Consider the following 25042-nt stretch of genomic DNA (forward strand, 5'->3'; position numbering starts at 1 on the left):
ACTAACTGATACTCCCTGAGGAATATCTCTAACACATTGAAATGAGTTAGTACTAACTGATACTCCCGGGGGATATCTCTCTAACACTGAAATGTATCAGTACTAACTGATACTCCATAGAACCATAGAAAATTACAGCTCAGAAACAGGCCTTTTGGCCCTTCTTGTCTGTGCCGAACCATTTTATGCCTAGTCCCACTGACCTGCACTTGGACCATATCCCTCCACATCCATGAACCCGTCCAAGTTTTTCTTAAATGTTAAAAGTGACCCCGCATTTACCACTTTATCCGGCAGCTCATTCCACACTCCCACCACTCTCTGCGTGAAGAAGCCCCCCCTAATATTCCCTTTAAACTTTTCTCCTTTCACCCTTAACCCATGCCCTCTGGTTTTTTTCTCCCCTAGCCTCAGCGGAAAAAGCCTGCTTGCATTCACTCTATCTATACCCATCAAAATCTTATATACCTCTATCAAATCTCCCCTCAATCTTCTGCACTCCAGGGAATAAAGTCCCAACCTATTCAATCTCTCTCTGTAACTCAGCTTCTCAAGTCCCGGCAACATCCTTGTGAACCTTCTCTGCACTCTTTCAACCTTATTTACATCCTTCCTGTAACTAGGTGACCAAAACTGTACACAATACTCCAAATTCGGCCTCACCAATGCCTTATATAACCTTGATGTGGAGATGCCGGCGTTGGACTGGGGTAAACACAGTAAGAAGTTTAACAACACCAGGTTAAAGTCCAACAGGTTTATTTGGTAGTACTAACTCATTTAGTACTAACTCATTTGTGGCTTTTGCTACCAAATAAACCTTTTGGACTTTAACCTGGTGTTGTTAAACTTCTTATTATATAACCTTACCATAACACTCCAACTTTTATACTCGATACTCCGATTTATAAAGGCCAATGTACCAAAGGCATTCTTTACGACCCTATCCACCTGTGACGTCACTTTTAGGGAATTCTGTACCTGTATTCCCAGATCCCTCTGTTCACCTGCACTCTTCAGAGTCCTACCATTTACCCTGTACGTTCTTCTTTGGTTTGTCCTTCCAAAGTGCAATATCTCACACTTGTCTGCGTTAAATTCCATTTGCCATTTTTCAGCCCATTTTTCTAGTTGGTCCAAATCCCTCTGCAAGCTTTGAAAACATTCCTGACTGTCCACGACACCTCCAATCTTTGTATCATCAGCAATCTTGCTGATCTAATTTACCACATTATCATCCAGATCATTGATATATATGACAAACAACAATGGACCCAACACCGATCCCTGCGGCACACCACTAGTCACAGGCCTCCACTCAGAGAAGCAATCCTCCACAACCACTCTCTGGCTTCTTCCATTGAGCCAGTGTCTAATCCAATTTACTACCTCCCCATGTATACCTAGCGACTGAACCTTCCTAACTAACCTCCCATGAGGGATCTTGTCAAAGGCCTTGCTGAAATCCAGGTAGACAACATCCATCGCCTTCCCTTCATCCACTTTCCTGGTAACCTCCTCGAAAAACTCTAATAGATTGGTCAAACATGACCTACCACGCACAAAGCCATGTTGACTCTCCCTAATAAGTCCCTGTCTATCCAAATATTTGTAGATCCTATCCCTTGTCACACCTTCCAATAACTTGCCCACCACCGACATCAAACTTACTGGCCTATAATTTCCCGGATTTCTTTTGGAACCTTTTTTGAACAACGGAACAACATGAGCCACCCTCCAATCATCCGGCACCACCCCCGTGAATACTGACATTTTAAATATGTCTGCCAGGGCCCCTGCAAGTTCAACACTAGCTTCCCTCAAGGTCCGTGGGAATACCCTGTCCAGTCCTGGGGATTTATCCACTCTGATTTGCCTCAAGACAGCGAGCACCTCCTCCCCTTTAATCTGTAAAGGTTCCATGACCTCCCTACCTGTTTGCCCTATTTCCGTAAACTCCATGCCCATTTCCTCAGTAAATACGGATGCAAAAAAACCATTTAGTATCTCCCTGGGGGATATCTCTCTAACACTGAAATGTATCAGTACTAACAGCTCCCAATGTTTTCTCTGGAGCCCCGCATCTCCAATCTGAGATATTGTTTCCACAGATTTGTTTAGAATTTTGTCCCCATGTCCTCGGGTTCATCTGTTCTGTTCCAGGTCGAGCCGTTTGTCATAGTTGATGTTATCTCATCTCTCTAAATTCCTAAAACCAGCAATCGTACCATTCAATCTTTTTTTCCAGTGGAAACTTGCCCAATTTACCTAATCACTGCATAATCCAATCCCTTCTTCCCTTGAATTCTGCTGTCTGCTTTTCTCTGTATCCTTTCAATGGTTGTAATCTGGTGACCTGGACAGGATGTGGAGATGCCGGCGTTGGACTGGGGTGAACACAGTAAGAAGTCTCACAACACCAGGTTAAAGTCCAACAGGTTTATTTGGTAGCACGAGCCACTAGCTTTCGGAGACCTGGACAGTACACAGTGTAAAGCGGCTTTTGCTACCAAATAAACCTGTTGGACTTTAACCTGGTGTTGTGAGACTTCTTATTGTGTTTACCCCAGTCCAATGCCGGCATCTCCACATCAGTACACAGCGTTCCAGGTCTGTTTGCACCAATGATTTTTGAAGCATTAAGATTCTCCACTATTACAGTTAAATATTGATCTTTTAATGCATCCGTGTATCTGATTTGTGTTACTCACTGCCGCTGAGCATCGTTGCAGTAGCTTCATTTAATTCTCATTTAGGCCTTGAAAGCATATCTCGCTGATCCTAACACATGTACATTGTGGGATACCCAATGATTCTGTTGTTTTTCACATTCAGCCTGGATATTTGGTAGGGTTGGTCTTTGCAGAAATACATATCTGAAAGCCCAGCAAAGAAACTGGAATAGCCAAGCCTGAATATATCGATGGAATGCGTATCATTCTGAATAACAGGTCCGAATCTATTGGCCTTGCCACTGAATATGATCGCACAGCCCTGCTCAGAAGCAAGTTACAAAAAAGCTTGTTGGATTCGTGCAAGAGTAACAGGCTGCCTGGTGGTGTACACGAATGGATTGGTCCTCACCAAACACTGCGTCCATGTATGTATGGGCTGCCCAGAACACACACAGTGATGTCCCCTTCGACCCTATCTTACCTGTGACTAGTTCTGCACAACGTGAATTGGCCGAATGGTTGGAGGAGTTGCTGCAACCAGTTCTGGGCAAGTTTTCCACATAGACAGTGAAGGATTCCTTCATCTTTGCAAAGACCATACAGGACTTGGCCTATCGATAGCAATACCGTGTCCATGGGCTCATTCTATATCATTCCTGATTCACCAGTGTACTGCTCAGACCATAGGGGAGTAGAATAGACAGTATTGCAGTTGATAAGGAGGATGTGCAGGATATTCTGGAGGGTCTGAAAATAGATAAATCCCCTGGTCCGGATGGGATTTATCCAAGGATTCTCTGGGAGGCAAGAGAAGTGATTGCAGAGCCTCTGGCTCTGATCTTCAGGTCGTCGTTGGCCTCTGGTATAGTACCAGAAGATTGGAGGTTAGCGAATGTTGTCCCATTGTTTAAGAAGGGGAACAGAGACTTCCCCGGGAATTATAGACCGGTGAGTCTCACTTCTGTTGTCGGCAAGATGTTGGAAAAAATTATAAGGGATAGGATTTATAGTTATTTGGAGAGTAATGAATTGATAGGTGATAGTCAGCATGGTTTTGTGGCAGGTAGGTCGTGCCTTACTAACCTTATTGAGTTTTTTGAGAAAGTGACCAAGGAGGTGGATGGGGGCAAGGCAGTGGACGTGGTATATATGGATTTTAGTAAGGCGTTTGATAAGGTTCACCATGGTAGGCTTCTGCAGAAAATGCAGATGTATGGGATTGGGGGTGATCTAGGAAATTGGATCAGGAATTGGCTAGCGGATAGGAAACAGAGGGTGGTGGTTGATAGTAAATATTCATCATGGAGTGCGGTTACAAGTGGTGTACCTCAGGGATCTGTTTTGGGGCCACTGCTGTTTGTAATATTTATTAATGATCTGGATGAGGGTATAGTTGGGTGGATTAGCAAATTTGCTGATGACACCAAAGTCGGTGGTGTGGTAGACAGTGAGGAAGGGTGTCGTAGTCTGCAGGAAGACTTAGACAGGTTGCAAAGTTGGGCCGAGAGGTGGCGGATGGAGTTTAATGCGGAGAAGTGTGAGGTAATTCACTTTGGTAGGAATAACAGATGTGTTGAGTATAGGGCTAACGGGAGGACTTTGAATAGTGTGGAGGAGCAGAGGGATCTAGGTGTATGTGTGCATAGATCCCTGAAAGTTGGGAATCAAGTAGATAAGGTTGTTAAGAAGGCATATGGTGTCTTGGCGTTTATTGGTAGGGGGATTGAATTTAGGAGTCGTAGCGTTATGTTGCAACTGTACACAACTCTGGTGCGGCCGCACTTGGAGTACTGTGTGCAGTTCTGGTCCCCACATTACAGGAAGGATGTGGAGGCTTTGGAGAGGGTGCAGAGGAGGTTTACCAGGATGTTGCCTGGCATGGAGGGGAGATCCTATGAGGAGAGGCTGAGGGATTTGGGATTGTTTTCGCTGGAAAGGCGGCGGCTAAGAGGGGATCTTATTGAAACATATAAGATGATTAGAGGTTTAGATAGGGTGGATAGTGATAGCCTTTTTCCTCTGATGGAGAAATCCAGCACGAGGGGGCATGGCTTTAAATTGAGGGGGGGTAGTTATAGAACCGATGTCAGGGGTAGGTTCTTTACCCAGAGGGTGGTGAGGGATTGGAATGCCCTGCCAGCATCAGTAGTAAATGCGCCTAGTTTGGGGGCGTTTAAGAGATCCGTAGATAGGTTCATGGACGAAAAGAAATTGGTTTAGGTTGGAGGGTCACAGTTTTTTTTTTAACTGGTCGGTGCAACATCGTGGGCCGAAGGGCCTGTTCTGCGCTGTAATGTTCTATGTTCTATGTTCTATAGTCATTTGCACCATGTCACTATATCATGGCGATTTAGATAGAATCCCTACTGTGCAGAAGGAGGCCATTCACAGGATGTTGCCTGGTCTCGAGGGTGTTGGCTATGAGGAGAGGTTGAATAAACTAGGATTGTTTTCATTGGAAAGACAGAGGGTGACGGGAGACCTGATAGAGGTCTTCAGAATTACAAAAGGCATAGTCAGGGTGGATAGTCAGAGGCTTTTTCCCAGGGTGGAAGTGTCAATTACAAGGTGGCACAGGTTCAAGGTGAGGGGGAAAATTTAAGGGAGATGTGCGGGGGATGTTTTTCACGCAAAGAGTGGTTGGTGCCTGGAACGCGCTGCCAGAGGAGGTGGTGGAAGCAGGAACATTAGCAACATTTAAGAGGCATCTGGATGGGTGCATGAAAAAGGAAGGAAATAGAGGGATACAGCCCAAGAAAGGGCAAAAGGTATTTTTTTAGTTTAGTTAGGGCATCATGATCGGCACAGGCTTGGAAGGCTGAAGGGCCTGTTCTTTGATCTTTGTATTCAGCCTATCGGGTCTGCATTGACAACAATCCCACCCAGGCCTTATTCCTGTAACCTCATGTATTTACCCCACTAATTTAGGACTGAGTTGAGGAGGGACTTCTTCACACAAAGAGTTGTGAATCTGTGGAATTCCCTGCCCAGTGAAGCAGTTGAGGCTACCTCTGAATGTTTTTAAGGCAAGGATAGATAAATTTTTGAACAGTAAAGGAATTAAGGGTTATGATGAGTGGGCGGAGCTGAGTCCACAAAAAGATCATCCATGATCTTATTGAATGGCGGAGCAGGCTTGAGGGGCCAGATGGCCTACTCCTGCTCCTAGTTCTTATGTAATCCCTCTGACATTAAGGGGCAATTTAGCATGGCCAATCAAGCTAAGCTGCACGTCTTTGGAGTGTGGGAGGAAAGCGGAACACCCGACGGAAACCCACGCAGACAGCAGGAGAAGGTGCAAACTCCACACAGACAAGTGACCCAAGATTGGAATTGAACCCGGGTCCCTGGCGTTGTGAGGCAGCAGTGCTAACCACTCTGCCACCGTGCTGCCATTGTCTGAATCTGCATTCATGAAACTTATGAACTCAGCAACTTGCGCTGTTGACTTCACACAAAGAGACGATGTTGCCGTGGGATCCCCTCTAAGCCCAGGTTTCTCAAACACTTTATCAATTTCCACAATGACCCCTAACCTCCTGGCCCTTGCATATTTTTCAAATGTTTACTATATTTGAATCCACACGCACCTTAATGGGCTCCATCCTGCGCTCAAATTCACTAAATTCAGAGAACAGCCAGCTGAGTTTCCTTGAAGCTAATTAAGAAATCTGCCAAAGGGCTCTTTCTGCTTGCCTGTCACAAGCCCATTTTCATTGGTTAATATAGGCACTGGGATTCCTCCAGTTCCACCCGTTTTATTGGCTTTATCGTGTTCATAGGCCCTGAGCCATTTGTTCACCATGCAGAACTTGATGCTGCAATAAGATGCAGGGAAGCTACCCTGCAGGATAATGGCCATGCTGCATTTCATCCAGATTCATGACTGGGCCCAAGGCTGCCGCTTTCACTCCTGACAAGTGCCCAGTCTATCTCAGGAGGGTGATTGGAGCCACAGGTTTTACGCTGCTGCTATGCAGTAGCGACATGAGTGATATCCTCCACTAACAGGATGTTGCCATTAACCAAAAAGGCGTTCTGTCTATCACACAAATGAGTAATGTGGTACAGGAATCTTAGTGCCAGTGTGATGCCAGATACAGTGGCCAAAACTCCCCATGACTGGCGGATCGTATCAAACTGCACGTACCTTCAGCTGTTTGCAACAGGCAAACTACTGACCATACCCAACCAGCCGTGCTCACTAAACTCAAAACATTCACAACAAACATAGAAACAGAAGATAGGAGCAGGAGGAGGCCATTCGGCCCTTCAAGCCTGCTCCGCCATTCATCACGGTCATGGCTGATCATCCAACTCAATAGCCTAATCCTGCTTTCTCCCCATAACCTTTGATCCCATTCACCCCAAGTGCTATATCCAACTGCCTCTTGAATACATTCAATGTTTTGGCATCAACTACTTCCTGTGGTAATGAATTCCACAGGCTCACCACTCTTTGGGTGAAGAAATGTCTCCTCACCTCCATCCTAAATGGTCTACCCTGAATCCTCAGACTGTGACCCCTGGTTCTGGACTCCCCCCACCATCGGGAACATCCTCCCTGAATCTACCCTGTCTAGTCCTGTTAGAATTTTATAAATCTCTATGAGATCCCCCCTCATTCATCTGAACTCCAGTGAAAACAATCCTAACCTGGTCAATCTCTCCTCATACATCAGTCCCACCGTCCCCGGAATCAGCCTGGTAAACCTTCGCTGCACTCCCTCGAGAACAAGAACATCCTCATAAAAGGAGACCAAAACTGCACACAGGACTCTAGGTGTGGCCTCACCAAGTCCCTGTATAATTGCAGCAATGATGTGGAGATGCCGGCGTTGGACTGGGGTGAACACAGTAAGAAGTCTCACAACACCAGGTTAAAGTCCAACAGGTTTAACACATCCCTGCTCCTGTACTCAAAACCTCTCGCAATGAAGGCCAACATACCATTTGCATTCGGCACAGGTTAAAGAAATGTGTATTGTCTCCAGACAGGACAGCCAGTGAGCTTCTGCAGGTCCAGGCAAGCTGTGGGGGTTACCAATAGTGTGACATGAACCCAAGATCCCGGTTGAGGCCGTCCTTATGTGTGCGGAACTTGGCTATCAGTTTCTGCTCAGCGACTCTGAGCTGTCGTGTGTCGTGAAGGCCGTCTTGGAGAACGCTTACCCGAAGATCAGAGGCTGAATGCCCATGACCACTGAAGTGCTCCCCCACAGGAAGAGAACACTCTTGCCTGGTGATTGTCGAGCGGTGTTCATTCATCCGTTGTCGTAGCGTCTGCATGGTTTCCCCAATGTACCATGCCTCGGGACATCCTTTCCTGCAGCGTATCAGGTAGACAATGTTGGCCGAGTTGCAAGAGTAGGTACCGTGTATCTGGTGGATGGTGTTCTCATGTGAGATGATGGCATCCGTGTCGATGATTCGTGGGTGCAGAGGTTTATGTCACATTATCAGTAACCCCCACAGCTTGCCTCCTGGGCTTGTAGAATCTCACTAGCTGTTCTGTTTGGAGACAATACACATCTCTTTAACCTGTGTTTAATGTTCCCTCCACCCACATTGTCTGTACCTTTAAGACCTGGCTGGCTGTAGGATGCGCATTCTAATCAGTATTCTGCAACTTGATTTTGTCTGTTTGCACTGTTTGAGAGCACATTTCCACTCCATCTGACGAAGGAGCTGTGCTCCGAAAGCTTATGGTATTTGCTACCAAATAAACCTGTTGGACTTTAACCTGGTGTTGTGAGACTTCTTACCGATTTTAATTACTCCATCATTCCCCCAGTTGCTGGTATTCCCTCTGCCAAACTCTTTGCCTCATTTCTCCAAAACCTCACTCTGATGAAGCTTCTGGTCACCTGCCCTAATCCACCCTCACGTGTTTGTGTGAACTGCTCATGTCCCTGGTGAAGCACATGTATGTTTATCGACGAAGAGATATTGGGAATCGAAACGTTGGCTCTATTCTCTCCCCAAAGATGCTGTCAGACCTGCTGAAATTTTCCAGCATTTTCTGTTTTTGTTTCAGATTCCAGCATCCGTAGTATTTTATCTTTAATGTTTATTCCGATACAGCTGCTACATAATGCACGCTACTGTGTGGGGTCGCTTGTGCTTCAGTTACAGTTTCTTGGACAATTCCTTGCCCTTACATAAGAGAAAATCAAACTAGGAAAGTCTCTACATGCACTATGTGGATGTCAGCCTGATGTGGTCTCTCCTTTATATCCTGTTTCCCTACAGGACAGTGGTGGCTTTCAGATGGTGTCTTTAGTGGAGTTGTCAGAAGTGACGGAAGAAGGGGTACGATTCCGCTCTCCTTACGACGGGAAGGAAATTCTTCTCTCGCCTGAAAAATCCATTGAAATACAGAACGCTCTCGGTATTTATTAGAGGCATGGAGGGGGAGCTGGGTCGGGAGGGGGTCGGGTTTGGGGTTTGGAGCGGGTGTAGGTGGGGGTTGGGTTGGGAGGGCTCGGTTGGGTGCAGCGTGGATCTGTGTTTGGCCGGGTTGGGGGTTTGGGGTTGGAGGTTTGGGGTGGGGGGGGGGATTGGTGGTCGGGTTTGAGTTTGGGTGCAGTGTGGTTTTATGTTGGGTTGGGTTTGGGGGGTTGTGTGGGGGGGGGTTGGGTTTGGGGTTGGGTGCAGTGTGGTTTTATGTTGGGTTTGGGGGGTTGTGGGGGGTCGGGTTTGGAGTTGGGTGCAATGTTCTATGTTGAGTTTGGGGCTGGGTTTGGGGAGCTTGGTTGGTTTTGGGGTTGGATTGGGGGGGGGCTCGGTTGGGTGCAGTGTGGTTCTGTGTTGGGTTGGGTTGGGGGGGTGTGGGAGGTTGGGGTGTGGGGGTGGTGTGGGATGTTGGGGTGTGGGGGGGGCTTGGTTGGGTGCAGTATGGGTCTGTGTTGGGTTGGTTTGGGGGGCGGGGGTGTGGGAGGTTGAGGTGTGGGGGGGGCTTGGTTGGGTGCAGTGTGGTTCTGTGTTGGGTTGGGTTCGGGGGGTGTGGGGGTGGTGTGGGATATTGGGGTGTGGGGGGGGCTTGGTTGGGTGCAGTGTGGTTCTGTGTTGGGTTGGTTTGGGGGGCGGGGGTGTGGGAGGTTGAGGTGTGGGGGGGCTTGGTTGGGTGCAGTGTGGTTCTGTGTTGGGTTGGGTTCGGGGGGTGTGGGAGGTTGGGGTGTCGGGGGGCTCGGTTGGGTGCAGTGTGGTTCTGTGTTAGGTTGGGTTGTTGGGGTGTGGGGGGGTTGTGGGAGGTTGGGGTGTTGGGGAGGCTTGGTTGGGTGCAGTATGGGTCTGTGTTGGGTTGGTTTGGGGGGGGTGTGGCAGGTTGGGGTGTGGGGGGGGCTTGGTTGGGTGCAGTGTGGTTCTGTGTTGGGTTGCTTGGGGGGGTGTGGGGGGTTGGGGGGATGTGGCGGGTTGGGGTGTGAGGGGGCTCAGTTGGATGCAGTGTGGTTCCGTTGTTTGAGTTGTTCCTCCTTTCTCTCCTGACGGTTCCAGGTTCAGACATCATGATGCAGTTGGATGATGTTGTGAGCAGCACCGTCTCTGGGCCGAGAGTGGAGGAAGCCATGTACAGGTCTGGGAAAACTGACTCACCGTGTTCGGCACTCGAGAGGCATCTCACGCTAACACTATGTCTCTGCCTCAGTGCCTGCTGTTCTCTCCCCCTCCCCCTCCCTCCACCTCCCTCCCTCCGCCTCCCTCCCTCCCTCCGCCTCCCTCCCTCCCTCCCTCTCCCTCCCTCCTCCTCCCTCCGCCTCCCTCCCTCCCTCCGCCTCCCTCCCTCCCACCGCCTCCCTCCCTCCGCCTCCCTCCCGCCTCCCTCCCTCCCTCCCTCCCGCCGCCGCCTCCCTCCCTCTGCCTCCCTCCCTCCCTCCCTCCCTCCGCCTCCCTCCCTCACTCCCGCCTCCCTCCCTCTCCCTCCCTCTCCCTCCCTCTCCCTCCCTCTCCCTCCCTCTCCCTCCCTCTCCCTCCCCCTCCCTCCGCCTCCCTCCCTCCCTCCGCCTCCCTCCCTCCCTCCCACCGCCTCCCTCCCTCCGCCTCCCTCCCTCCTGTCGCCGCCTCCCTCCCTCCCTCCCTCCCGCCTCCTCCCTCCCTCCCTCCCTCCCTCCCGCCTCCCTCCCTCCCTCCCGCCGCCGCCTCCCTCCCTCCCGCCGCCGCCTCCCTCCCTCCCTCCGCCTCCCTCCCTCCCTCCCGCCTCCCTCCCCCCCTCCCGCCGCCGCCTCCCTCCCTCCCTCCAGCCGCCGCCTCCCTCCCTCCCTCCCGCCTGCCCGCCCGCCTGTGTGAGTGGTATTAATTCTGTGTGTGTTTGTCAGGTCTGTCCGTTGGTTGGATCGCTGCGTTGCTGCGAACAGGAACCCTCAGCAGCAGAATCTGTTTGCCATTATTCAGGGTGGTCTGGATGCTGAACTGCGAGAAAAATGTCTCACAGGTGAGACTTTGGCCTCTCCGCCCACCTCTGTCATCTTGGCAAAGCAGCCGGCATAATTAAGGACCCCACGCACCCCGGACATTCTCTCTTCCACCTTCTTCTGTCAGGAAAAAGATACAAAAGTCTGAGGTCAGGTCTCAACCGACTCAAGAACAGCTTCTTCCCTGCTGCTGCTGTCAGACTTTTGAATGGATCTACTTTGCATTAAGTTGATCTTTCTCTACACCCTAGCTATGACTGTAATACTACATCCTGCACTCTCTCCTTTCCTTCTCTATGAACAGTATGCTTTGTATAGCAAGCAAGAAACAATACTTTTCACTATGTTAATACATGTGACAATAATAAATCAAATCAAGATTTCTCTCAATTCCTGTTTCTTTTATCATTGCAGAGATGATTAAACGGGACGTCCCGGGTTTTGCTATTGGGGGATTGAGTGGAGGAGAAGAAAAAGATCATTTCTGGAGAATGGTGAAACTCAGCACTGAGCATCTCCCGCCTGAGAAACCTCGTTACCTCATGGGAGTGGGGTACGAGACTGTCCATGTATGCAGCGCGCCCTCTGTCCCGCGGCGCGCCCTCCGTCCCGCGGCGCGCCCTCCGTCCCGCAGCCCGCCCTCCGTCCCGCCCTCCGTCCCGCAGCCCGCCCTCCGTCCCACCCTCCGTCCCGCGGCGCGCCCTCCGTCCCGCAGCCCGCCCTCCGTCCCGCCCTCCGTCCCGCGGCGCGCCCTCCGTCCCGCAGCCCGCCCTCCGTCCCGCGGCGCGCCCTCCGTCCCGCAGCCCGCCCTCTGTCCCGCAGCCCGCCCTCCGTCCCGCCCTCCGTCCCGCGGCGCGCCCTCCGTCCCGCAGCCCGCCCTCCGTCCCGCCCTCTGTCCCGCAGCGCGGCCCGCCCTCCGTCCCGCGGCGCGCCCTCCGTCCCGCAGCCCGCCCTCCGTCCCGCGGCCGCCCTCCGTCCCGCGGCGCGCCCTCCGTCCCGCGGCGCGCCCTCCGTCCCGCGGCGCGCCCTCCGTCCCGCGGCGCGCCCTCCGTCCCGCGGCCCGCCCTCCGTCCCGCGGCCCGCCCTCCGTCCCGCGGCCCGCCCTCCGTCCCGCGGCCCGCCCTCCGTCCCGCGGCGCGCCCTCCGTCCCGCGGCGCGCCCTCCGTCCCGCGGCGCGCCCTCCGTCCCGCGGCGCGCCCTCCGTCCCGCGGCCCGCCCTCCGTCCCGCGGCCCGCCCTCCGTCCCGCGGCCCGTCCCGCGGCCCGCCCTCCGTCCCGCGGCGCGCCCTCCGTCCCGCGGCGCGCCCTCCGTCCCGCGGCGCGCCCTCCATCCCGCGGCGCGCCCTCCGTCCCGCGGCGCGCCCTCCGTCCCGCGGCGCGCCCTCCGTCCCGCGGCCCGCCCTCTGTCCCGCGGCGCGCCCTCCGTCCCGCGGCGCGCCCTCCGTCCCGCGGCCCGCCCTCCGTCCCGCGGCCCGCCCTCCGTCCCGCGGCCCGCCCTCTGTCCCGCCCTCTGTCCCGCAGCGCGGCCCGCCCTCCGTCCCGCGGCGCGCCCTCCGTCCCGCCCTCCGTCCCGCGGCGCGCCCTCCGTCCCGCGACGCGCCCTCCGTCCCGCGGCGCGCCCTCCGTCCCGCGGCGCGCCCTCCGTCCCGCGGCGCGCCCTCCGTCCCGCGGCCCGCCCTCCGTCCCGCGGCCCGCCCTCCGTCCCGCGGCGCGCCCTCCGTCCCGCGGCCCGCCCTCCGTCCCGCGGCCCGCCCTCCGTCCCGCGGCCCGCCCTCCGTCCCGCGGCCCGCCCTCCGTCCCGCGGCGCGCCCTCCGTCCCGCGGCGCGCCCTCCGTCCCGCGGCGCGCCCTCCGTCCCGCGGCGCGCCCTCCGTCCCGCGGCGCGCCCTCCGTCCCGCGGCGCGCCCTCCGTCCCGCGGCGCGCCCTCCGTCCCGCGGCGCGCCCGCTGTTCCGCGGCGCCTTGCCCGCCTGTGCATGAGTTCTGGGGGGGAATGTCCCCGGTGGGGGTATCTCATGGGGCCATCGTTCCTCCAGTGTAATTATTGGCAGTTCTGCACTGGAAGTACTGAGAATTATGCAAAGTTTATTTAGAGTCTCTGGTTTTCTCTCTCTCTTCTCAGGTATGCCACAGATCTGGTGGTGTGTGTGGCTCTGGGCTGTGACATGTTTGACTGTGTGTTTCCCACAAGGACAGCGGTAAGAATCCCTTTATTTGTAACATTGACAAACACGGCTGGTTGGCCAGGAGAGGCTGGGATCTGAGTCCGTGATAGTCCCAGATGTGAACGATGACACCAGATGTGCTGCCCAGGATTTGCTAGGGCACCAATCCATAGTCTGATCTCAGACTGAATAGACTGTGAGGTGTGACGGGGGGTTTAGCCAATGGCTGCTGGGCCTGACTTTGGGCAGAGTGACCCCCCACTCAGTTAGACAATCAAACCCGGGGGTTAGGGATTCATTTTCTGGGCTGCTGCCTTGGTAATTGAGGAGCATGCGGTTGTTTTACAGCCGGATCGTAGGGTGTTGGTGAAACCAAGCTCAGGAATTCCACGGAGCACAGAGCTGTGGCTGCCTGAAGCTGCTATTAGTCGCCAGCTTTCCCTGTGCTCTGATCTCTCGCTCTCATTTTTCAGCGCTTTGGGTCTGCACTCGTTCCCTGGGGGTCTCTGCAGTTGAAACACAGGCAATTTGCCAAGGATTTCAGGCCCATCGATGAGGATTGTGAGTGCCCCACTTGTAAGAGGTAAGCAAAGCCCTGCGTCTGTCTCTGCTCCAGTCCCGCGTCTGTCCCTGCTCCAGTCCCGCGTCTGTCCCTGCTCCAGTCCCGCGTCTGTCTCTGCTCCAGTCCCGCGTCTGTCTCTGCTCCAGTCCCGCGTCTGTCTCTGCTCCAGTCCCGCGTCTGTCCCTGCTCCAGTCCCGCGTCTGTCCCTGCCCCAGTCCTGCGTCTGTCCTTGCTCCAGTCCCGCGTCTGTCCCTGCTCCAGTCCCGCGTCTGTCTCTGCTCCAATCCTGCGTCTGTCTCTGCTCCAATCCTGCGTCTGTCTCTGCTCCAGTCCTGCGTCTGTCCCTGCTCCAATCCTGCGTCTGTCCCTGCTCCAGTCCTGCGTCTGTCTCTGCTCCAGTCCCGTGTCTGTCTCTGCTCCAATCCTGCGTCTGTCCCTGCTCCAGTCCCGCGTCTGTCCCTGCTCCAGTCCCGCGTCTGTCCCTGCTCCAATCCTGCGTCTGTCCCTGCTCCAGTCCTGCGTCTGTCTCTGCTCTATTCCTGTTTGAAGGGTTCTGGAGGTGAAAACTCTCTTTTTGCTGTGTGAGGGAGAGCTTCAGACCTAAAACTCTCTGAACCCTGACAAAAGTGTTGATCTCAGCTGCTTTTTAGCATAACCTTGGCACCACTCTGCTCACTGTGCGGGAGTACAGCTGACCAGTGGCACTGTATCATAGAATCCCTACAGTGCAGAAGGAGGCCATTTGGCCCATCGAGTCTGCACCGACCACAATCCCACCCAGGCCCTACCCCCATATCCACCCGCTAATCCCTCTAACCTACGCATCTCAGGACACTAAGGGGCAATTTTAACCTGGCCAATCAACCTAACCCGCACATCTTTGGACTGTGGGAGGAAACCGGAGCACCCGGAGGAAACCCACGCAGACACGAGGAGAATGTGCGAACTCCACACAGACAGTGACCCAAGCCGGGAATCGAACCCAGGTCCCTGGAGCTGTGAAGCAGCAGTGCTAACCACTGTGCTACCGTGCCGCCCTGTAGTACTCTCAGTATCCTGCAGACAGGACTGAGCTCAGCTGTGCTGCCTCCATAGTTCAATTGCCTGTGGAGGCTTAAACAGGAAGAAGAGCCACAGGAACAAATTATTGTGGGACCTTCCTGGGGGGGGGGGGGGGGAGTTTGTTGGTGCCTTTGGGGAGGGGCATTGGAGGAGGGGCTGTTGGGGGGTTTTGGAGTGGGGATGTTGGGGGGTTTTGGAGTGGGGATGTTGGGGGGTTTTGGAGTGGGGATGTTGGGGGGTTTTGGAGTGGGGCTGTTGGGGGGTTTTGGAGTGGGGCTGTTGGGGGGTTTTGGAGTGGGGCTGTTGGGGGGTTTTGGAGTGGGGATGTTGGGGGGTTTTGGAGTGGGGATGTTGGGGGGTTTTGGAGTGGGGATGTTGGGGGGTTTTGGAGTGGGGATGTTGGGGGGTTTTGGAGTGGGGATGTTGGGGGGTTTTGGAGTGGGGATGTTGGGGGGTTTTGGAGTGGGGATGTTGGGGGGTTTTGGAGTGGGGATGTTGGGGGGTTTTGGAGTGGGGATGTTGGGGGGTTTTGGAGTGGGGATGTTGGGGGGTTTTGGAGTGGGGATGTTGGGGGGTTTTGGAGTGGGGATGTTGGGGGGTTTTGGAGTGGGGATGTTGGGGGGTTTTGGAGTGGGGATGTTGGGGGGTTTTGGAGTGGGGATGTTGGGGGGTTTTGGAGTGGGGATGTTGGGGGGTTTTGGAGTGGGGATGTTGGGGGGTTTTGGAGTGGGGATGTTGGGGGGTTTTGGAGTGGGGATGTTGGGGGGTTTTGGAGTGGGGATGTTGGGGGGTTTTGGAGTGGGGATGTTGGGGGGTTTTGGAGTGGGGATGTTGGGGGGTTTTGGAGTGGGGATGTTGGGGGGTTTTGGAGTGGGGATGTTGGGGGGTTTTGGAGTGGGGATGTTGGGGGGTTTTGGAGTGGGGATGTTGGGACTGTTGGGGGAGGGGCTTTCAGGTGAGGCAGGACAGAATTCTGCAGAAAGCCAGAAATATTAAGGTTTGATGAGCTTCTGGCCATTCATCTGTCTGAGCTGCTGTCCCGTGTTTGGCAGATATACCCGAGCGTATCTTCACGCTGTGTTCAGGAGTGACACTGCAGCCCTTCATCACATCACCATCCACAACATTGCTTACCAGGTAAGATTCACTCTGTATCTAACCCCGTGCTGTACCTGTCCTGGGAGTGTTTGATGGGGACAGTGGAGAAGGGGCTTTACTCTGTATCTAACCCCGTGCTGTACCTGTCCTGGGAGTGTTTGATGGGGGACAGTGTAGAGGGAGCTTTACTCTGTATCTAACCCCGTGCTGTACCTGTCCTGGGAGTGTTTGATGGGGGGACAGTGTAGAGGGAGCTTTACTCTGTATCTAACCCGATGCTGTACCTGTCCTGGGAGTGTTTGATGGGGGGACAGTGTAGAGGGAGCTTTACTCTGTATCTAACCCGATGCTGTACCTGTCCTGGGAGTGTTTGATGGGGACAGTGGAGAAGGGGCTTTACTCTGTATCTAACCCCGTGCTGTATCTGTCCTAGGAGTGTTTGATGGGGACAATGGAGAAGGGGCTTTACTCTGTATCTAACCCCGTGCTGTACCTGTCCTGGGAGTGTTTGATGGGGGGACAGTGTAGAGGGAGCTTTACTCTGTATCTAACCCCGTGCTGTATCTGTCCTGGGGGTGTTTGATGGGGACAGTGTAGAGCGAGCTTTACTCTGTATCTAACCCCGTGCTGTACCTGTCCTGGGAGTGTTTGATGGGGGGACAGTGTAGAGGGAGCTTTACTCTGTATCTAACCCCGTGCTGTACCTGTCCTGGGAGTGTTTGATGGGGACAGTGTAGAGGGAGCTTTACTTTAAAAAGCTAGCAGGCAGGTCCAACAAGTAGTTAAGAAGGCAAACCACATTTTGGCCTTTATTACAAAGGGATTGGAGTTTAAAAATAGGGAGGTTTTGTTGCAATTGTACAGGGTATTGATGAGGCCTCACCCAGAATGCTGCGTACAGTTTTGATCCCATTACCTAAAAAATAATATAGTGATATTGGAGACAGTCCAAAGGAGATTCACCAGGCTAATTCCTGGGATGATAGGGTTGTCCTATCAAGAGAGACTAAATAGTTTGGGTCTGTATTCCTTGGAGTTTAGAAGAGTGAGGGGTGACTTTATTCAATCATATAAGATCCTGAAGAGGCTTGACAGGGTAGATGGTGAGATGTTTTCACTAGTGGGAGAGTCTCGAACAAGGGACACAGCTACAAGATAAAAAGCCAGTCATTTAAAACTGAGATGTGTGGAAATTTCTTCTCACAGAGGGTGGCGAATCTCTGGAATTCTCTGCCTCAGAGGGTGGTGGAGGCTGGATCATTAGGGGTATTTAAAGTGGAGGTGAATAAATATTTGACTGATTGAGGAATAGAGAGAGGGGCTATGGGGAAATGGCACAGAAAAGGAGTTGAGGCCGGCACAGATCAGCCATGTTTGTATTGAATGGTGAGGCAGGCTTGAAGGGCCTGGTGGCCGACTCCTGCTACTATTTCTTGTGATCTTGTGTGCTGTTAACATGTAGTAGCTGCACTATTGGTGTGCACATTGAATAAGAATCTGTGAATGTGAGGGGCTATTTTTCTATGAAGGACATTTATTCTCTTGGATGGATATATATTTTGGTGATGTGATAGATTATCTGCTTCCCTGTCCAGGTATTGTTCATGTCGCTGCTCTCATTTTTCTGAGCTTGGAGAGGCTTTTGGTTTTGTCGTTAAGGGGCTGGTTAATGTTTTTCAGCTGAACCTGATGCGCTTTATTCGTGAGAGTATTCAGCAGGGACAATTCCCAGCGTTCATTCAGCAGTTTATGAAGCGGATGTACAGGAGTGCGGAGCAGTACCCACGCTGGGCAGTTGAAGCATTAAACTCTGTCAATGTTAAACTGGAATAGAGGGACTGCGACCAGGAAAGGTTCGTATTTTCGGCACCTATTACTGTGTGAAGATGTGGGACCCACTCAGGGCACCCAGGAACGAGACAATTTCCATTGGCATGGCTGTGATCTTTGGAATGGTTGCACCCACCCATGTGTTACTGTGTGTCTTTTGTTCCAAAAATAAAAGTAATTTTTAAGAAATGCTTCATCAATCTACAATGTGCTACACATGTGACGACTTGTCCTGTTACATGTCACAGGATCCACTGCAGGAATGTGCTGATCCTGACCAGGCTGCCGGAAGTTCATGCGGGAGTGAGAATCTTGTCGGTTAGTTCAATCGCATTCCTGGTGTAAAAACGTGAGCTGACGATTCTCTCATTCAGCCTCCCTCCAAATCTGCATCTCCTCTGCCTGACATGAAAGATCATTTGCTTCAGGTGCTGAGGAATTCGTTGTGTGATGGCTTGTTTACCTGGGTGGCACAATGGTTAGAACTGCTGCCTCACAGTGCCAGAGACCCGGGTTCAATTCCCAGCTTGGGTCACTGTCTGTGCCAAGTCTGCACGTTCTTCCCGTGCCCGCGTGGATTTCTTCCAGGTGCTCCGGTTTCCTCCCACAGTGTGAAAGATGTGCGGGTTAGGGTGCATTGGCCTTGCTAAATTCTCCCTTAGTGTACCCGGACAAGTGCTGGAGTGTGGTGACTAGGAGATTTTCACAGTAACTTTTTTCAAGATGGCACCAGAGTGAGGTGGCTTCTTGCGAGCTGTGCCCAGCATATCCTCTAATTCCATCTTTCCCCCTCGTTTTGTTTCTAAAACTTCATTCTAATACTTTTAAAGTCTCTAACAGTCTCTAATTCAATCTCTTATAGGTTTGACGACTTCACATTAAGTTGATCTTTCTCTACACCCTAGCTATCACTGTAACACTCCTTTCTGCATTCTCTCCTTTCCTTCTCTATGAATGGTATGCTTTGTATAGTGTGCAAGAAACAATACTTTACACTATGTTAATACATGACAATAAATCAAATCAAATTATTGCAGTGTTAATGTAAGCGTACGTGTGACACTAAACTGCCTGAAGAGCAGTGATAGCAAGCAGCAAAATGCTGTCGGTTTGACGTTGGTACAGCCGAGATGTTCATGGTAATAGACTGCATCAAAAAGGGTCACAGCTCAAACCTCCACTTCTCTTAACCCTTCCTCAGAAACCCGCAAAGTGCTAACATTCACTCACCAGAGTAGTCATTCTTCATATGTGAGCTTCAGTAACCGTGTATAAAGCTGGCAGTCTATCTCAGCAGATGCCTAGAGGGAGAGCAGCTGTGTCCTCCAGCCAGTTAGTGGCTCGAGTTTCTGACCACAGGGAACAGAAGCAACAGAGGATTCTCATCGGCTTGTTAACAATTACCAACCTGTTCCGTTAGTGATTCTCAGCACTTGCAGTATAAACAGCTCCACTAGATGGTGCCGTTGCAGTGAGGAAAATACTGCAATCTGAAACAGACAGAAAATGCTGAAAAATCTCTAAGTCTGGCAGCTTCTGGAGAGAGAAGAGGCAACGGTTCGAGTCTGGATGACCTTTTGTCAGAGTTCAGTTGCAGTTGGTTGGGTTCAGCCAGTCGTGGTGTCCACAGTAACCGATATAACCCAAAGCCAATGTTAAAACCATTTTAGAGAAGATATTTACACTAATTTTGCAGCTGTACAAAACTCTGGTGCGGCCGCACTTGGAGCATTGCGTACAGTTCTGGTCGCCGCATTATAGGAAGGATGTGTAAGCATTGAAAAGGGTGCAGAGGAGATTTACTAGGATGTTGCCTGGTATGGTGGGAAGGTCTTATGAGGAAAGGCTGAGGGACTTGAGGTTGTTTTCATGAGAGGTTAAGAGGTGACTTAATAGAGGCATACAAGATGATCAGAGGATTAGATGGGGTGGATAGTGAGAGCCTTTTTCCTTGGATGGTGATAGCTAGCATGAAGGAACATAGCTTTAAATTGAGGGGTGAGAGATATAGGACAGATGTCAGAGGTAGGTTCTTCACTCAGAGTAGTAAGGGCGTGGAATGCCCTGCCTGCAGCAGTAGTGGACTCGCCAACATTAAGGGCATTTAAATAGTCATTGGATAAACATATGGATGATATTGGAATAGTGTAGATTAGATGGGCTTTAGATTGGTTCCACAGGTCGGCGCAACGTCGAGGGCTGAAGGGCCTGTACTGTGCTTCTATGTTCTATGTCCTTTAAATTTGTGACCTGGATTAATTACTGGTCAGTAGTAATAATCATTGACCAATCTCGGCCAGCAAAGTTTTCTCTTAATTCTTGTCTGCTGGATTGAGCAGCAGACTGGCTATTTGAGGATCCGTTACTCTGCAAGGACGGGGAGCACCCCCCCTCGTACCATTGTTTCCTCTGCTTGTTTTGCCAAGTCATGGTTTTGCTACACAAATTCTTGCCATTATGTCTATAGCAATGGGAACTAACTGCCTTTTATGTTGGAGCGATCCTTTCACCTCTGCTGTGATCAAACTCGTTACGAGTTTTTAACCTAACACTCTTTCGCTCCATTCTATCTAACCTGCCTCTTTAATCCACAAATGCCTTTCCTTAAAACGTGATTTTCTCAGTCCTCAAATCCATCTTCACTGGTCTTAGCATCATTCAGGGGGAAAACAGGATTTGTGCGCAAAAGACTTAAAATAACTGCTACATTAGCTGGTCTGGATGAAGTGAATTGTAAAACCTCCACCCATACTCAAATGAAACTATTACCTGCTCTAGCCACTGATTAACATCAAACTATTAAACAGTGTTCAGGGACATCTCAGCCAATCCTGATTGCAGCTACACCTAACTTGCACATCACACGCATGGCTGACCTTTCCTGTGCTTGGCTCCATCATGCTGTGTGTGTATGGAAGATACAGGAAGCTAGCTGTACAATAGCTGATGCCTCTTTCTTGTTCTAATTAGCTGCTGCACGAAGTATCTTGTGGAAAACCAAAAAAAAAAGCTCCTCTTGGAAATCATCCAATGGCAGCGTTGCTGAAACCTATACTTTATGATGATAAAATTGTCTGAAAACTCCCATTTGTTTTTGAGAGAGTTTGGAGCAGAGTTCTGGCAGTTTTACCTGAGCAATGGAACCCGTAAATGACATTTAGCGCATCATTTAAACAGTCTCATTGTGAAATCCTTTGCTTTGTTTAACACTTACATTATATTTGCCTCTGAATTTTCAAATTTCATTAGGGCTCCTCAAAGAAGTTACTTTTGTTTCTTTGAAGAATCTTTAATTAAACAAAAATCTTGCCATGTGGGCAAGGACCATTATGACACCAGGGTTAATGGAAACATCCTTGCATGTCTTTGAATCTTGTACTTTAGCGATCTTTATTTCCTCTGGTGTCTTTGCCATGACATCCAAGTGGAATTGGTATCTACAGCGCTGATGTTGATGTCAGTGAGGGTCTCATTATTGCTCTTGTTATTTAAGTTGCTGTTAGTGTCAGTTTGACTGTCTGACATTTTTCTACATTAAAAGAGCTCGGCAAATGCTTTTGGTGTTGGACCTGTACAAGTGCAGGATTTATGTCAATGGCTGCTAGTTAATTCCTTACACTCCCCTCAGAGACACACCCAGTCAACGCATCCCTCTCCTTTGTGAATACCGACGCAAAGTATTCATTTAGGATCTCCCCTACTTCTTTGGGCTCTAAGCATAATTCCCCACTTTTGTCCGAGAGGTCCGATTTTATCCCTGACAACCCTTTTGTTCCTAACGTATGAATAAAATGCCTTGGGATTCTCCTTAATCCTGTCTGCCAAGGACATTTCGTGACCCCTTTTTGCCCTTCTAATTCCTGGTTTGAGTTCTTTCCTACTTTGTATTCCTCCAGAGCTCCCTCCGTTTTTAGCTGCTTGGACCTAACGTACGCCTCTTTTCTTTTTGACCAATCCCTCAATTTCCCTGGTTATCCACGGTTCTCGAATCCTACCCTTCCTATCCTTTTTTACAGGCACATGCCTATCCTGCAGCCCTAACAACTGTTCCTTAAAAGACTCCCACATGCCAGATGTGGAAAAACCCTCAAACAGCCTCTCCCAATCAACAGCTGCCAATTTCTGCCTAATCCCATTAAAGTTAGCCTTGCCTCAATCCAACACCTTACCCTTGGGACACCACTCATCCTTTTCCATCACTATCCTAAAGCTAACAGAATGGTGGTCACTATTTGCCACATGTTCCCTTACCGAAACTTTGAAGACCTGACCGGGCTCATTCCCCAGTACTAGGTCCAGTATAGCCCCCTCTCTAGTAGCTTGATGCCACGTTTAGTCTGGTTATCGATCTTGTGAAACACTTTGGGATGTTCTGTGTTATCAGTCCCATCAGCAGTGACCCCCCCCCCCTCCCCATAATCAGCAGCACTCTGACCCCTCACCTCCCATATTGGCAGCACTGTGACCCTTCACCCCCCCCCCCCATCAGCAGCAGTGTGACCCCTCACCTCACCCCCCCCCCAATATCGGCAGCACTGTGACCCCTCCCCCCCCCCAACCCCACACAATATCGGCAGCACTGTGACACCCCCCCCCCCCCCCCGAGAAAAAAGTACTAGAATTTTAATTGATGAAGTTAAAAAAGGAAAAAAAAATTAAGACAGACTAGACAAGCTGTCATTTTAGAACAAACTTGGGTTCAGTAAATAGCACCATACCGTGTTGGCATGGTGGGTTCTGTAGCAAGACCACGTGTGCAAAGCCACAGCACTAGGATAAAGTTCTGTGTCACCTAATTCAAACCAGTGTTGGAATAAAATCCATTTCATTCCAGTATAAACAGAATTTGGACCATACATCCCGTCCAGAGATACACGCACTCCTGTCGGAATGTTTGACAAACATCCCAGACGGAGTTGCTTTCAGAGATGAGAAAGTAAACTTTGGTTCTATAATTCATTAAAGCACATCACAGCCTAGTGATCTCTACACTGAGAAGGACAAGACCAGTCATAGGAACACCACCTCCTGATCACATTCCAAGCCACTGGAATTCCGAATGTCATTCAGGTAGTGTTCCTAGGGATGAGCACCTTTACCGATGTTACCCACACCCCAAGGCCTGTTGTTCCACTCCGGTCAGTTATCCTTCACACAATCACCTTCAATAAAAGTGTAAAAACCTCCTGGCGAAGATGTGAGCATCAAGTAAAACATTTTAAAGACAATCCAGCAAATGATGGCATGACATTAGTTTCACTTTATAAACATTTTATTCAACCACTTTGAGAGGAAGATCAACTGCAATACTGTCCAACTAATACAGAAAAAAAAGTACAAAACATGATATCTTAAAATAATTCACACAATTATATAAAACTAAACTGGGAAAAGCAGAAATACATTTTAGAACAAAGCTTCACTGCTAAACAACTCTGCAAAAAAATCATTTCAGAGATTATACATTACAGATAGAGAAAATGGAAAGCATTCACAACTGCCAGGCAAAAATGACATCACAAAGTGGACTGCAGGAACCAGATCGTGTTACAGGTTGATTTCGGCACACTTTTACAGAACCGTTGAAGGCATCGAAAGCAGGGATTAAACCTCCCCATCTGATTAAAAAGAAACGCTACCAAAACGTTCAGGCAGTGCAAAGAGCACTAGCAGCCAAAATGATCAAATGAATGGGAAAGGGGAGAAACAGAAACCATTACAAGCCAACACCAAGTTGCTCTGTTGTAATCTTGTCAGTACAGCCACCGTCTTACCCAGTGCAGGGCTCTTTATTTGGTCAGTAGTGAGGACATTACTATCAAGGGCTCTGTCCACTACCACGGAGTCACGAGCGTAATAACTTAACATTTTATACAATTATGACTATGCAGAATGATCTGAACCGGGCTCTCTGTCAAAAGCCACCAAGATTATTCTGGCTAGAAGGCAGCCTGTGCCTCTTAGTGGGTGGTGTTGGAATTCCAAGTCTGGATCCTGAATGTCACATTGAAGCATCACACACCACAGCACTACTTACTACAGGAATGCCACTGAATGCGACCTTAAAAGTACGCAGTGCTAGTGGAAAGTGGTCACACAAGATTTTTTTAAAATTTGTCCGCAGTATTTAAGAAAAATAGATACAGCAGTTAGAAAAAAACACAGAAGGGGATGTAAATTCTTCTGTAACAGAGGCTGTTTATCTGTACTGGTAGGTATTCATGCTGTGATCTCCTCGGCCATAGCCCCCACCTGGGCTTGAATAGGATGACTGACTGGATCCAAATCCCCCAGACGTTGGTGCACTGTAGCCACTCTGGGAAGGGTACCCTGTGAACAATAAAGACAGGTATATGCATTGGTGGTGCAGGGAATGAACGTGTCAGAGACTGTTCCAAGTCTGAATTCTGGCTACTGGTTCTATCCAATTTTCTCAGTATCGGAATCCTGCCAACAACCATCAGTCAGAATAATAATGGTGCAGGAAGACTGTGGTCAGAAGAGGGTTTCCAACAGTGCAAGGCAAGGCAAAAAGCAACTCGAAGGACGCGGGAGGGACATGGTTTGAGCTGAATTTCTGTCCAGAGATTATGCCAAGTATTTATAAATGGATGCTGTAGTTGTCCCCCTAATAACCATTTTCCTAAAAAGCTCCAGCATAAAAATTCACACAAGGCAAGATTTCATTCTGTAGCTAAATAGTAAGATCAATTCAAGACATTTTCAGAGCTTACCAGAATATGAACTACCAGCACCTCCACCTCCTCCTCCTCCTCCGTAACCTCCCGATGTGTTGGAAGAATAGGAACTACCCCCACCAGAACCATAAGGTGAACTACTGTATCCTACAAAACAAAAGGCATCGCAAAATATTTCACAGTTGGTAGCCACGAAAACATCCATAAATCGCTGAACCCGTACCATGTCAATTAAGCCAAACCTAAATAAGAACATTCCAACTCCAAGTCATCCTCCACATGTTGATATCTAATCCCAAATGTACATCCTCAGAAACATAGGAGCAGGAGTAGGCCACTCAGCCCTTCAAGTCTGCTCCACCATTTTAACAAGATCATGGCTTATCTGGTTGTGGTCTCAACTCCACTTTCCTTAGGGTGGCACAGTGCCTAGCACTGCTGCCTCAGTGCCAGGGACCCGGGATCGATTCCGGCTTGGATCAATGTCTGCACGTTCTCCCCACGTCTCTGTGAGCTCTCTCCGAGTGCTCCAGTTTCCTCCTAC

The 25042-nt window shown here is 50.5% G+C and overlaps 2 protein-coding genes across 10 annotated transcripts in view; one reads left to right on the plus strand and one right to left on the minus strand.

Moving 5' to 3' along the window:
* Positions 1-25042, plus strand: part of qtrt1 (queuine tRNA-ribosyltransferase 1) — a 37579-nt gene that overhangs the window by 7840 nt on the left and 4697 nt on the right. For 2 of the 6 annotated variants that reach the window (XM_078234958.1, XM_078234956.1), the window contains 8 exons: positions 8928-9066; positions 10173-10251; positions 10991-11106; positions 11501-11639; positions 13206-13281; positions 13722-13831; positions 15925-16009; positions 17651-17823. In XM_078234958.1, the coding sequence (XP_078091084.1) occupies positions 8928-9066; positions 10173-10251; positions 10991-11106; positions 11501-11639; positions 13206-13281; positions 13722-13831; positions 15925-16009; positions 17651-17803 (897 nt within the window). In that variant the 3' untranslated portion in view covers positions 17804-17823. Of the gene's footprint in view, positions 1-8927; positions 9067-10172; positions 10252-10990; positions 11107-11500; positions 11640-13205; positions 13282-13721; positions 13832-15924; positions 16010-17650; positions 17990-18048; positions 18831-20770; positions 21355-25042 lie in introns of those variants that run through there. The other 4 variants (XM_078234957.1, XM_078234954.1, XM_078234955.1 and 1 more) reach the window with 4 other exon arrangements.
* Positions 23055-25042, minus strand: part of LOC144507718 (interleukin enhancer-binding factor 3-like) — a 67084-nt gene continuing 65096 nt past the window's right edge. For all 4 annotated transcript variants that reach the window (XM_078234944.1, XM_078234943.1, XM_078234942.1 and 1 more), the window contains 2 exons: positions 24535-24645; positions 23055-24130 (listed from right to left, as the gene is read on the minus strand). In XM_078234944.1, coding sequence (XP_078091070.1) covers positions 24000-24130; positions 24535-24645 — 242 coding nt within the window. In that variant the 3' untranslated portion in view covers positions 23055-23999. The remainder of the gene's footprint in view (positions 24131-24534; positions 24646-25042) is intronic.

The sequence above is a fragment of the Mustelus asterias genome, chromosome 19, assembly GCF_964213995.1.
Source record: "Mustelus asterias chromosome 19, sMusAst1.hap1.1, whole genome shotgun sequence".
Classification (NCBI taxonomy): Eukaryota; Metazoa; Chordata; class Chondrichthyes; order Carcharhiniformes; family Triakidae; genus Mustelus; species Mustelus asterias.